The sequence below is a fragment of the Sphaerodactylus townsendi genome, linkage group LG03 (assembly GCF_021028975.2).
Source record: "Sphaerodactylus townsendi isolate TG3544 linkage group LG03, MPM_Stown_v2.3, whole genome shotgun sequence".
Classification (NCBI taxonomy): domain Eukaryota; kingdom Metazoa; phylum Chordata; class Lepidosauria; order Squamata; family Sphaerodactylidae; genus Sphaerodactylus; species Sphaerodactylus townsendi.
In genome coordinates, this window is record NC_059427.1 from 113,203,759 (window position 1) to 113,218,220 (window position 14,462).

The 14,462-nt window shown below is 45.4% G+C and overlaps 1 protein-coding gene across 9 annotated transcripts in view; it reads right to left on the reverse strand.

The window, feature by feature from the left end:
• ARHGAP44 (Rho GTPase activating protein 44) overlaps window positions 1–14,197 on the reverse strand; it is a 117,433-nt gene extending 103,236 nt beyond the window's left edge. For all 9 annotated transcript variants that reach the window (XM_048491270.1, XM_048491277.1, XM_048491274.1 and 6 more), the window contains exon 1: window positions 14,071–14,197. In XM_048491270.1, coding sequence (XP_048347227.1) covers window positions 14,071–14,123 — 53 coding nt within the window. In that variant the 5' untranslated portion in view covers window positions 14,124–14,197. The remainder of the gene's footprint in view (window positions 1–14,070) is intronic.
• Window positions 14,198–14,462: the final 265 nt, after the last annotated feature.

Genomic DNA, 14,462 nt, shown 5'->3' on the forward strand with positions numbered 1-14,462 from the left:
TGCCCAAATTCGAAGCAACAGCCAACCCACAAAACTCTGGGCTCAGGTTTTTTAAATAAAAGCAGATCTATTTTATCTAAAACATTTCAATGCTGCCATTCCAGCCAATTTGGAGTTCCAAAAGTGAATTTTAAAACATTTCAAATACTAAAATCCATTTGAAGTAAAATACATTCTATAAACAACTATTAAAACAATTAAATAAAACATAGCATAAACATATAAAAACTTTCAAAGATAGAGGAAGATTAATAAAAGTTAGTGAGGCAATGCATCCCCAAAACAACTCTTCACCCACTGGTGGAAGATAATGATAGTGGGACAAAGGGGATACTCCCTGGGGAAAGACTTCCAAAGATTCAGCATCAGTACTGAGAAAGCCTTTTCTTAGGTTGCCACTTGTACAGTCTCAGATAGCAGGACACCCAAAGCAGGGTCTCTGAAGATAACTGGAGTGGTAGAGAAGTTCATGTGGGGGTAGACAGTCATTATGCTGGCCCCAAGCTTTAGAGGGCTTTAAAGGTCAATCCCAGCATCTTGAATTTGACTCAGAAGCTGATTTGGAGGCCATAAAAATAGAACAAGACTGGAGTGATATGGTTCCTGCAACCCACTCCAGTCAGAATTCTGGCTGCAATGTTCTGTAGAGTCTTCAAGGGCACATAGAGTCTACAACAGTAATCTCATCTAGATGTTACCAGGGCATAACCACAGTGATGAGACTTTTTTTTACCAAGAAAGGCTGCAACTGGTTCACCAGCCAAAGCCTGTGAAAGCACCCCAGGCCACTGCTGCTGTAAGTTCATCCAACAATGAGTCCAGGTGCAGTAGCACCAAGCTATGAACCTATACCTTTACAGGGAGTGACCCCCATCCGCAACAAGAGACATCCCATTTTCAGAGTCGACCATAACCCCACAAATAGCACCACCATTTTGTCAGAAGTATGTTGCAGTTTGTTAGCTCTTATCCATCTTAAAACTGCCCCCAGGTACCTGTCCATAGTTTCCATAAACTTCCTGGGATCTGCTGGAAGCATGAGATAGTGCTGAGAGACATCCACACACTTGTGGCAACTCAGCCCATATCTCCAGATGACCTTCCCCTATGGCTACACATAGATGTTAAAAAGCATAGGAGACATAATGGAACCTTGTGAGAATTCATAGAATCAGAACACCAACAGGCTAAGCAGCATTCCCCCAGCACCACACTCTGAAATCTACCTTCAAGGTGATATCAAAATCACTGCAAATCAGGGTCTCCCAGTCTCAACCCTGAAAGGCAGTCCAGAAGACTACCATGTTCAATGGTATCGAAAGCAACAGAGAGGTCCAGGAGAGTTAACAGGGTTGTACTCCCCTGTGTATCCCTCCTACTGCAGGTCCCCTTCCATGGCAACCAAGGATATTTCAATCCTATGATCAGGTCTGAAACCAGACAGGAATGGATCCAAATAATCCAATTCATTCAGGAATCCCTGAAGTTGCCCAGCCAGCACCTTACTTTAGAATCATAAGACTTGACACTAAGAGGTAGCTATTCAACTCTTCTGAGCCAAGAATAGGTTTCTTTGGGAGGGCATGTACTCCTGCCTGCTTCAAGGTGGGGCAGCCACTTTCTCAGGAAGGCATTCAACGTCTGTTGAACCCAGTCCACCAGCTCCCACCCACAGATTTAAGCAGCTAAGAAGGACAAGGGTTGTACAAGCAAGTGGTAGTTCTCAAACTTCCCAGAGTCTTGTCCATATTCTCAGACTGAGCAAGCTGAAATTTATATCACCCAACTGGGCAAGTCAGTATCCAGAGGCCAAATGATCCTGTCACTGTTAATGTGGAGTCCAAATCAGAAAGGATGCAAAAGATTTTATTCTCAAAGTGTTGCACAAATCTAGTATCACATGCTTTCCCCTAATCCTTCAACAAGATGAGCACATTTTGAGCAAAGTCAAAAAGTCATGTATACATATCATTAGCTGGAATAACTGAATAGATAGTGATCACGATGCATGTTTAGGCACCAAGAAATCATGATTCCTCAGCACATGCCCACCAAGCATGCCGGTACAGTACAAAATATTTATGCCTGACTGTTATGTGGAACAATCTAAATGTAGTTCCACACCCCACACCCATGCTTTGCATGCAGGAAGAAGAAAATCACTGTTCTTGAAAAAGTGGTCTGTATTTGCAAATGTGTTCCCCCCCCCCCCAAAAAAAAACTCATTAGGGTGCTATTCAAAAGTGGTGATAGTGAGAAATGGGACTGTGAGAAAGCCCCCACACTAAAGCTAGGTATTGTATATTGTGGACTCTGAAAGCATATTGCACCTCACTATTTCCCACATTTACATAGATATATAACAGCCTTTTCAAGATCACACTGGAAATTATGAATGAAGAAGGCATTTCATCAATGAGACAGCAAAGAACTACCAGAACTGCAGAATTTCAGATCAAACAGTAAACAGTCCAAAAGCAAACTATAAATCGAAGTATGCAACTAAATGAAATCTCAGTGTACAAACAATGAGGATATCATACCTCAACTTTCATTTAGAGCATCATGGAAATATAATTGTGATAACAGCAACATTCAGAAGAATTCTAATAGAGATACAATAAAAATGAAGTTCATGCAGGGAGTGAGAGATGCCACAATATAATCATCATTTTATTCTTTTAAAAGAGCTAATTATACCATATGGTAAGAAAAATACTGTATATACTCGTGTATATGTCGAGTTTTTCAGCACATTTTTTGTGCTGAAAAAGCCCTCCTCAACTTATACACGAGTCAGGTGTATTTAAAAAAATATTTTAGGGTTTTTACTTTGTCGACCACCAGGAGGTGCAGTTTTTAGGATAGCAGCACCACAATTGCAGGGTATCGTCAAGTGACACTCCTGATGATACTAGCCAAGTTTGGTAAAGTTTGGTTCAGGGGGTCCAAAGTTATGGGCCCCCAAAGGGGGTGCCCCATTCCCCATTGTTTCCAATGGGAGCTAATAGTAGATGGGGCTGCATTTTGAGGGTCCATAACTTTGGACCCCTTGAACCAAACTTCGCCAAACCTGGGTGGTATCATCAGGATAATCTCTTGCTGATACCAGCCAGGTTTGGTGATGTTTGGTTTAGGGAGTCCAAAGTTATGGATCCCCAAAGTGGGTGCTCCCATCCCCCATTGTTTCCAATGGAAGCTAACAGTAAATGGGGCTACCCTTTTGAGGGTCCATAACTTTGGACCCCCTGAACCAAACTTCACCAAACCTGAGTGGTATCATCAGGAGGGTCTTTTAAAGATTCTCTGAAATGTTGGTACTGCTAACATAAACATTCCTCCCCTGACCAAAAATCCAGTTTTGGAGGATTTTAACTCTTGTGTTTTAGTTTGGTTGCTGATTGAGCTAAGGCAGGGGTAGGGAACCTGCGGCTCTCCAGATGTTCAGGAACTACAATTCCCATCAGCCTCTGTCAGCATGGCCAATTGGCCATGCTGGTAGGGGCTGATGGGAATTGTAGTTCCTGAACATCTGGAGAGCCGCAGGTTCCCTACCCCTGAGCTAAGGTTTTTGTATTTTAAAGTTATTGTTGAGACCATATTGTTCTTGTTGACCCTCTTTTCCACTTACAGAGCTAATTTACTGTTTTTCTTTGAAATAAATATTCAAAAACATTTCACATACTGATGCCTCAATTAATGTAATTTTATTGGTATCTATTTTTATTTTTGAAATTTACCAGTAGCTGCTGCATTTCCCACCCTCAACTTATACGCAAGTCAATAAGTTTTCCCAGTTTTTTGTGGCAAAATTAGGTGCCTCGACTTATACACGGGTATATACGGTAGTAAACTAGTCAAAAAATTAACAAATCAAAAATGTGTAATCTGCAAGATTTTACTTGCGTGATAATCCCTTGCACATTTGCTTGGGAAAAAGGTCAATACTACTTTTCTTCTTCTTGCAGTTCATTATATATCAGTACGAACTGCAAAGCAGAAAACAAGGAAGATGGGAAGGTATCAGTTTGGCAATTTCCATCAGAAAGCCCCACCTAAAAAACAGCAACTGTTAAATATTTTAAGACTTTGAATCCACATGGGCCACAAACTGGTTTTTTAATAATCACAACCAGGATTCCCACGACAAATATGAGAATCTGAGCCTTCCTCACTTCCGTGTTAAAATGTGCCACCAAATTTAGTGCACACACATTCCCCTCTTGCATATGCCAATCCCCCCTCTCATAGCAGAGTACATTTGAACTAGTCTTCAGTTTGGGGTGGAGACGGGCAAACCATGTTTGCTGATTTGGATGAAACAGCAATGAGAGTCATGAAGCAAAAAGGTGGAGAGTTAGGTGCGCATTTACACCGGACAAAACCATCCTTTGCTACTACAGCTGAACTCGTTCAGTCTGTATCAGCCTCACAGATAGACAGCAAATTTTCCCTCCAGCAAAGGAGAAAGCACAATACACAGACTAGAGTTCAGAACATCAAGCAAACTGGTTCCAGTAACATTTGAGGAACGATCTGGCAATCTGCATTTCATGAACTGCTAGAAAAGGTCCATCAAAGAAAAGCAAAAACTGGAATTTGTAATTCTACACAGGCGATACAACTGATAATATATGTCTGTCTTATGGACTCCAAATAGCAAACTGATGAACATTTGGCTTAACCAGTTCCAATTATGACAGTGAACAAACACCGTGTACTTAAACTATGAGATATTTGCTAGACAGGAGTATAAATCTCAGGCAAGCCATGATATGGGGAGAAACAACATCAAATCAATACGCACCATACGGACACAGTCCACAGCAACTAACATTCTACTGGGCAAGAAGTGCATCCTCCCTCCCTCCCTTTTGCATTCAGACAGCCCTGTTCTTGGAGAGTGAAGCTGGCTAGGTGCCAGAGGAGTGCCAGATCATTTTTTGGCTGGATAGGCTTTCTGGCTTTGGTCTACTTAATGGATGCAGAAGGGGGCTCTCTGTTCTGCTTTCTTAAGGAACTTTTTCCTTTCTGACAGTTGGACCTGTACTCAACCTTCCAGCTCCATCTTTCTTATGCATTTTTATACATTTACTAGCGTGGCCCAGCCACGCGTTGCTGTGGCTTATTGTGGTGAAATGGGAAAGGAACAGTAGCAGCAAATCAATTGCAGAGGCCAGCACTACATGCTCATGCAAACATGCAGCCTGATACTGTGCGATGTCATTGATGTGTGTGCCTGCATTCCTTGGGAACAGTGCACCTCCCACACATCTAGGGCTGGCTGGTCATGATCCTTTACCTGGGAGTAAGTTTGGTTATGGCAATGGGTGTCGCTTCTGAGGAAACCTCTGGATAGGTGCGACGCAGCCATTCAAAGGTATGTCATGGTTACAAAAAATTGAGCTTACACCTGAGTAATGCGTGCCTGGTTTTCTTAACTGTAACTGCAGTATTCAGGGAATCTAGGGTGCCTGGCCCCCCCCTCCCCGCCCCTGCAAGTCAGCTCCTCACTCTCCCCTCCCTCCTTCTCTTCCTTTTGCATGCCACTCCTCCCTCCCTCCCTTTCCTCCTAGGTGGGTGGGTCATATCAAGATGCTGGGTCCCTGCCTCCCTCCCTTGCATGCAACCCTCACTGTCTCCCTCACTTCTCTTCCTTGCATACCTCCCTCCCCTCCCTTCCCTTTCCTAGGGTGGGTGGGTTTGGCACAAGATGCTGGGCCCCTGCCTCCTCCCTTGCATGCCACCCCTCACTCTCTCCCTCACTTCTCTTCCCTTGCATGCCACCTCCCTTCCCTTCCCTTTCCCTCCTGCCAGGTGTGGGTGGGCTCATATCAAGATGTAGGGCCCCCCTGCCCTCCCTTGTGCATGCCACAGCTCACTGTCTCCCCTCTCTCACTTCTCTTCCCTTGCATGCCTCCCCGCCCCTTCCTCCTCCCTCCCTCTCTTCCCTTGCTTGCCACCCAGGGGTGGGTTCCAAAAAATTTTAGTAACAGGTTCCCATGGTGGCGGGATTCAAACTGTATGAGCTCAATGGGCTGGGCGGGCACGACAAGGCTTCCATTCCAGGGGCGTGGCATTACTGGCTGGGCTGTGGCATGACGCAGCTGCTGTGCCGGTCCCAGTGGGAGAATGAATGTAACGTAGGCGCAGGGTTGCCACGCACGCTGGTGTGCACCTCCTGCTAGACTGCTTGCCCCCCAAGGCCACTTCTGAGAGAAGGGGCATAACTAAGGCAAAAAATCACGTGGACAAAAATCACCAATTAGTAACCCCTCTGCACACACACAAATAATTAGTAACCTACTGAACCTGTGAGAAACTGCTGATCCCATCTCTGATGCCACCCTCTCTCAGTGGCAGTGGAGGTTAAGAGCTCGTATCTAATCTGAAGGAACCGGTTTGATTCTCCGCTCTGTCAGCCTGAGCTGTGGAGGCTTATCTGGGGAATTCAGAGTAGCCTGTACACACCCACACCCGCCAGCTGGGTGACCTTGGGCTAGTCACAGCTTCTCGGAGCTCTCTCAGTCCCACCTACCTCACAGGGTGTTTGTTGTGAGGGGGGAAGGGCAAGGAGATTGTCAGCCCCTTTGAGTCTCCTACAGGAGAGAAAGGGGGATATAAATCCAAACTCCTCCTCCTCCTCTTCCTCTTCTTCTTCTCCTCCTCCTCCTCCTCCCCTCTCCCTCGTGTGTATGTGTGTGTATGTGTTTCACTTCCACTCGAGTTACTGCCTATGTGCTGTTTCCACTGCTCATCTTTGGCCATCTGAGTGAACATTCTAAGGGCAAGAACATTCTAAGAGTGACAGTTACACACAGGCCCCTCCCTGTCCTTCACCAGGGAGCGCCAGGAAAAAGGCGTTTTTACCTGGGCAAGGTATGAAATTTCAGGTATGTGAACATCTGAAAACACTCTCGCCTGACTGACTATAGTGGCTGGGAATTTTCAGAGGAATTGGCCCAGCAGTTACTGAGGTACCCTGTCATCAACACATACACGGTTAGCTTTTTATATATATAGATACAGCCAGATTCAATTTTTTCCTTGTTTGCCAATGGATTTATTGTACACAAAAACACAGTAGACCATGTTAATCCCAACACTGGACAACCAGAGGTATTTGCGGAGCAAGCCTAAACAGATCTACTAAGACGTAAACTCTGTTTTGTTCAATGGGGCTTACTTCTAAGAAAGCATACTTAAGATTACAGCATCTTTGACTTCTGGTCAGTGCAAATGTGAGGTAGGCATCCATTTAACCATTGTTATGAAACAAAAAATAATACAGTGGGATCACATGCTCCCAGTCCAAAGTGCAAAACAAAACACTCCCACATAACTGTGATGCTAAGCTAGGATTGCCAACAGCCTAGCAAAAAAGTGTCCTGTCCCTTTAACAAAGGTTTAATGGGCTGCTATTTACCAGATGATGTCACAAACAGCATCACCATCCCATTGTCACACATTAAGCCTCTACAAAGAGACAGGATTTTTTCCTCCTGTTTGTTGGCAACCCTATGCCAAACATTATAGCTGGCTTGCAACATTAAATGCAACTGACACCAGCCACGGTTTCCATTTCGCTGGAAAGCAGATTCATACTCCACCAAAGGGACGTTGACAGCAAAGCTGTTTTCTCTCCAGTGCTTGCTTTTTTCTTTTTTACAAATTCCACCTCTATTTATACAAGAAAGGTCAGAGGCTGGTAAAGATTTGACAAGCATATTTTCATGAAAACATATTGGATGCTGAGCTTGCAATGCAAATTGCCCATTACAGCTTTTTATTCTCTGCAAAAAGCATTGGGGGGGGGGGAGGGGAGAGAGGGGGGAATTACCAGCCTTCCAGAAGGATGAACTTGTTTTCTGGGACACAGATAGCTGAAAGGACTTGAATTAATTCAGCCCAGTCTCCTCTGCCTTCATCTCTTTCTATCCCTTTTTCCAGCCTAAGTGACAACTATCATTTGCATATTTCACAGAGTTCAGGAAAATGAAAGCAGAAGAACCTAATCTACACCGATCCACAAATGGGACAGCAGGTGAATGTCACTGTCTACCCTCCCAGTTTTGTTTCCAGTACTAAAGGTTCCCTCCTACACTGAGAAACTGAAGGTTATTATGGAATGGCCAAAGAATGGCCATTATTCATCCCCAAAGGATTAAAAATGCAAATGTTCAGTTCACCCAGTCACCAAACATTCACCCAGTACCTCTTTTTATTCCTAGCTCTCACTGAATATGTCTGCCTAGTATACTGCTACAGCCTGGAAAACATACAGTTCAGGAAGCTTTTATGTTTTTTCAGAAATACATGGAAGAAGGGAATATGGAGAGATGAGATACCTGATACAAGCATAAGCTTTGCCATCAACATATACCGACATTTCCAGCCCTATTTTAGCCAGAGGTTTTCTATATGAAGGACAATAGATAGCCAATTGCTCCCATGAGAGACAGCGTAAGAAGACTGAACAACATCAGCTCACAGTTCTCCTAGGAGATGACAGGGAAGACCTGGACAGACCAAATCAGCCTCAGTCCTGCATAATTACAAGTATTGGTTGGAGGAATCTCCACCAGCCAAGAGCTCTCCTCCAGTTTAGCTGGTTCTTCCATTGGAAATAGGCTCTCTAAGCAAGAAGCAAGCATCACAGGTAGAGCGGTAAGACACATGTTTTCAGAGTATGCCAGGCAAGAGCCAACTTACTACATTTATGTGCACAAGGTTTCCTCTCCAACTGCAGATCTGTAAAAGCAGAATGCCATTTTGACAGAGGACAGCCTTGTTTTCTACATGTTGAGCTCGGCTTTAGTAAAGACATGGAAAAGGTCATCCCAACAATTATTTCCCATTGGACAACTGCAGAAAGATGAAAATGAAGAAAGCACAATGGGAAAGGATGTTGTGGGTTTCTGTTGGTTACAGCCTCTTAGTTCAGTATTTTCTCCTGGATACTACGCTTCTGCATCTGATGCCAGGGTCACAAAATACAGGCTATTAAATGTCAGGAGAAAAATACTGTTACTGGAACGTATGCATAACCCGAAAAAAAAACCCAATACAACCCTCCCTAGTGATTCTGGATGTGAAAGCCTTCGACAACATGATGGAAAACTTTGCTAGATTCAGTTATCACTTTTGGTTCACCAGGCAGCACTTCACAGCCTTGATTACAGAGTGGTAGTACACACTAAAGCTGAGTACCAAAACTTGCCCGAAGGACAACAAGGGTATCTAACGTGTCAGTTTTTTCTTACCTCTTCTTCTCATAACTGTCGCCTTGTTAATCTGTAAACCCTGTTCTAGTAGCTAGACAGCTCCTTTCTAAGTCCTGGTAAAAGAACTAGTTTTTATGACCCACAAAAACAGCACAAAAAACAGTCTGAGTAAAATCATAATTCTTAGCCCACCCCTCTTCTTCAGCAAGGGACAGTTGCCCCACAAATGCTCACCATGGGTCAAAGCAGTTGCAATGTCTGAGTCCCATGGAAAACATAAAGCTTGTTTTTAAATAAGGAAACTGGGAGATAGTAAAGTAGGTCTTGGAATTTCATAGTATTCCCTTCTGAAGCACTCTTCTCCATGTTTTTGTGTTACTGGGGAAATTACGCTACTCCCTAATGGGCCAACTAGCTCCAAAACCCTGATCAAGAGGAAACCCAGTTTAGTTTTGTTCGTAGCTACTATGTGAGTCTATAATAGCTGTAATGCCTTACTGATTAAGGTACAATCCATACTCATTAGCAGTGGAAGTTCTTACACTTCCAGGATGTTATACTGTATTATCAGCCCCGCCAGCATGGCCACACACGCGTGCTGGCAGGGGCTGATGGGAATTGTAGTCCATAACATCTGGAGTGCCAAAGGTTCGCCACCACGGCATTAGGCCATGGAAGCTCAGTTAGCAAGCATCTTAACTACAGAAGGGTCCATTTTATCTACAGAGTCTGAACCCAATTAAGCATTTGACAATCTTAACCTACAGACAAAAGCGCTCAGTTTCCGCATGTCCATTGAACTGCCTCTTTGTAGCCAGGCATTCCAGGGCAATCCTGAGCTGAGTTATAACCTTCTACACTCACTGGAACCAGTGAGCTTAAAGGAACGTAACTCTGCTTAGGATAACGCTGTTGGTGTCCAGCACAGCAGTCTCACAAAGGCCTGTAAGAGCTGAGTAAAGTTAATAACTCATGCTCAGAATTACTGCCTAGATCAGGCTTCAAGAACAAGGCTGAAAAAGCAATGCTACACATGCATGCTTATACATAATTACCAAGTATCTCCTGGTCTATATAAACAAAGAGCTCACCAAATCTAACCCAATTATCTCATTATACAAAATTGGTACCCCATGCAGATTATAGTTTTAATCGTCACTGATTCTCAACATCTGAAACAGTCTCCCATTTTGCCTCCAGCACATGCCAAGTTACCACATCTCCTCCACACTCCAATTGCTGCTTCATAAAATTTCTGAAGTTCCAGCAGACTAAAGGCCAAAAGGGTATCTACCACACATTCCATATCTGAGGAAACCAAACATAAAATGCCGTGATTTCAGCTGAGGTAACTGAAGGGCAGAGCAGGCGCTTTGGAGATAGTACTGCCATATGGCCAGACTCCAATACAGCTAATGTTTCATATTTGTAAAGCAAAAACCAAAATAAGGCATGATGTTTGAGACTCATCCTATTATTACATAAGGAATTACAGCACCAAAACAACCAATAATTGACAGGCATTTGATAAAACAAACTGTGCCTTGTACCCATTTTACTGGTAAGCTGGCAGTTCTTATGGTAGAAAAATTCTTTCAGCAATTTCTTCAAGAATTAAAGTAACGAGAAACACATTGGGGTTTTGAATCTCATGATTCTGAAGCTGATTTTGTGACTTTCAATAGCCAAGATCTAATTTTGAAGCTCAGGAGTTAAACTGAGCAGCACAATCCTAAGTAAAGCAACATTCTTCTAAACTCATTGACATCAATGGTCTTAGAAGGGTGTAACTCTGCTTCGGATGGCACTAAAATCCTCTGGACCACCTCAGTTTTCTAGCCAGTTCAAACTTCAACTCAGGACCAGCATCAGCATACCTTGAAGGCCCCAGGGTTCCAGCAGGGACTACTGCTACCAAATCCTTGTCCACATACCTGTCTTGCCACCTGCCAGTGCACCTTTCCCCCATCCACTTAGGATCACGGCCACTTATGCTCTCAGCTGCATGTGGTGCCCAACACTGCTGTAGAAGTGGTTCAGAATAGTGGGTGCTTTTGGCAGCCGTAGCAGAACTCCTTGTCATGCACGGCCTGGTGCCACTGGGGAAAGGGACTGTGGGCAGCTGTGAGCATGTGAAATGGGAGGACTTGTGACTAAGCAAAAAGAGGATGCACAGGCACATGTAGAGTATGCAGGAGGGTAGGTGGAAAGAATGCTGTAAGTTGGAGGCTAGTGGTGGGCAGGGGGTACTGGGATTTGTCTGCCTTGTGCCCTCCAAAACCTGGAACCAGCCCAGCTTCAGCCTTATACTTTCCAACACGCCAAACCTCCCCATTGAAAGCAGGTTACCATTTCTGTTTTATCTGCCTGTACTACAAGCCTGCTGGAAAGCAGACAAAAATGTTACAGAAACATGTACTACATCTAGGCAGGCCCTGGCACCCCCAGGGACATACAAGGTCTATTGGAATGTGGTCATTATGTGTAATTAAATGAAAAGTAAAAAGCTACATACGTCTGGCTCCTGGGAGGGTTTCATAGAACTGGCATAAGTTACCCCTTAATGCACACAGCGAACGAGAAGAATATATTCTATGTTTTATGACCTTCCCACATTGTACAGTTACAGCAACCTGCTTCAGTCCCCACCCACCCCCATTAAAATATCTAATCTAGGTCATTTGTTGTGCAAATTAGCTGCTATTATCCCTACTGGCTCCATGATCCCATCAACAGGCCTTGCAGCAGTGGAGCCAAGACTGCGAATAGTTCTCCCAGGCTGAACCAGACGTGCTCGTGGCTAGATAGCTTTCACAGCCAAGTCGCTAACCAACAAAGGAACAGGCTTCCTTAAGTGGTAGAGTATTGAGGAAGGACGATTAAGCTCACGCCACTGTTTTTTAGAGTCAGTCATTTTAGTAGTATTTGAAAAACCACACAACCCTTTTTGTGTACATGTTTGGGGAGATAGCTTTTAGGCACACTTACTGAGAGCAGCCAGCACAGCAGGGCCACAGCTGCTACCCCAATTAAACGCAAAGCTTGCCATGTTTAGGGTCCTCAAAAAGAAAAGGCTTTGAGACCACTAATAGGAAAGCCAGCAATCAAAGGAACCATGGCACTGGGCCAACCTGCAAGCTTCAGAGGAAGAACAAGGCATAAAGACAGCTTTTAACAAGCTCTTCCATTATCAGTCACTACTGCTTGCAGGGCCAACTGATGCTTGCAGCTGACAAACCTCAGCTTCATTGATTGGCAGGAATGAATGATGTATTGCTCCTCTGCAAGCCCCATACAAACGGAGCACTGCTCAATACATTTGCTGTTTCCCCCATTAAAGCCATCAGGAGGAAAATACAAATCAAACCAATCAGCTGCAAAGCCCAAAGGACTGCCTCAGCAGTGACCCCCCCCCCCCCGCCCCAAGTTACAACATTCCCTGAAAGCCACATACCTCCCCCTCCGTTCCTCCAATCCTTCATCATACCTTCTGCCAAAATGCTACCTAGACTGCAAGCTCGGGGGGGGGGGGGGAACCCCTTTGAGAATTATACAACTATAATAAGGCCAGCTTTAGATACAGGCCCATGTAGTACGTCAGACCCACAGTGCTTTTGCTGCTCTGGACAATCCTGGCAGCCACATCAAGGGCAGAAGACACGCGGGTTTAGTGGCACTGCCCACAGAAAGGCCCCATGCTTCTGAACAGTGGTTCAGTGGCCAGAGTCCCCAAAGCTGATGACAGCACAAAATCCAGTCCTGAAAGCTCACATCTGGGACCCCGACATTAAACTGCCAAACAGTCAGTTCTCACAAAAAAAAATCAGACAGAAATTTATGGCTGAATTTCAAACTGAAAAGAGTGCTCCGCCCCATCCCTGCCAAAGAAGCAAAACCACCTTCAGCTCTGGATATGTGTAAGGAGTAGGAAAGCATTTAACCCTCAAATGGTATTGCAAACTGATAGGGAAATCCTAAACAGAGAAGAACAAAGCACTGTTTAGGATTGCCCTACAAATCTCACCCGATGTCCCCAGTCATCCCAAGATCCGGGGGAGGGGGAATACAATGTACATGCCAAATACTACTGCCAACCTGCTTCCACTATCCCCGCCCCCAAAAACAAACATCCCTGGATAGAGTTAATGGGAAGAAAAACAAATTCTCAAACAGGAGGAATGGACTGAAAAGCTATTTCTATTAAACTAACATCCGAACCCTCAAGCCCACTGATGTCATTTGCTGGACTTGGCTTTGGGTTAATGGGTCTACCTGTCCTCCCTGCCAGCAGCTATTTATGATAAGAAAAAGATGAAAGCCTAGCAGGTATCCAACAGAAACACCTGGGGAAGGAATCAGCCAGAGGCCAATTGGCAAGCAAGAATCAGCAAGGCTCAGTCCCAGAGTGCTTGAAGGAGCCGGCTGGCAGAAGAAAGCCTTTTCATTTCCAAAACGTGGACTACCCTAATAGTAGCACTAAGGCATTATTACTATCACCTTGCGCCTAGTGTAACGTAACCACATGAGAGTCTCACCGCGGGAGGGGAGGGCGCGCGGTGTAACACGAAACAGGAACACAGAAAATCAGAGGTGGAGAATATTTCAGGTTTGACCAAAGGAAAAAGAAACCCCGGGCAAACCAAAATATGTCAAAGGGGAGCCAGACACGAGAAGCTTTCCATTGGAGCAGCGTCGGCGGGAGGGGTAATCTATGGGTCCCACACACACACCCAATATCGGCTACGGAGAAAGAAGGGGGGGGGGGTACAACCAGATGCGAAGCAATTTTCTTCCCGCCATGCCACACCACCCCCCCGGATCGACCCCCCCCTCCTCCCCGCCTTACCTGCCTACTGTCTGGTTGGCGAGCTGCCGCATGCGGTTGAATTGCTTCTTCATGGTTGCGCCCTTGGCCGAGGCGCACCGCGCCGAGTTTAAGAGGAGGGGGGAGGGAAGGGGAAATCGGCGGCGATCCCGGGGGTGGGGGGGCGGGGGCGCGGAGGAAGGCGGTTACATGGCCCTTCTTCTGCAAGGAGGAGGAGGGTGGCCGAGGAGTCTAGATCTGCAGAGGGGGAGAGGAAGGCGGGCAGCCCCCAGCCAGCCGCCTCGCAGCCTCCTGCATCTTCCCGGCGCGCAGCTGCTGCTTCTCTTTGGCCCTCCTGCCGCGCAACAACCGCCGCCACCGAGCGAGCACGCCCGGCCCCAGCAGATCAGTGCCTCCTGCCGGCCCTCGCCGGG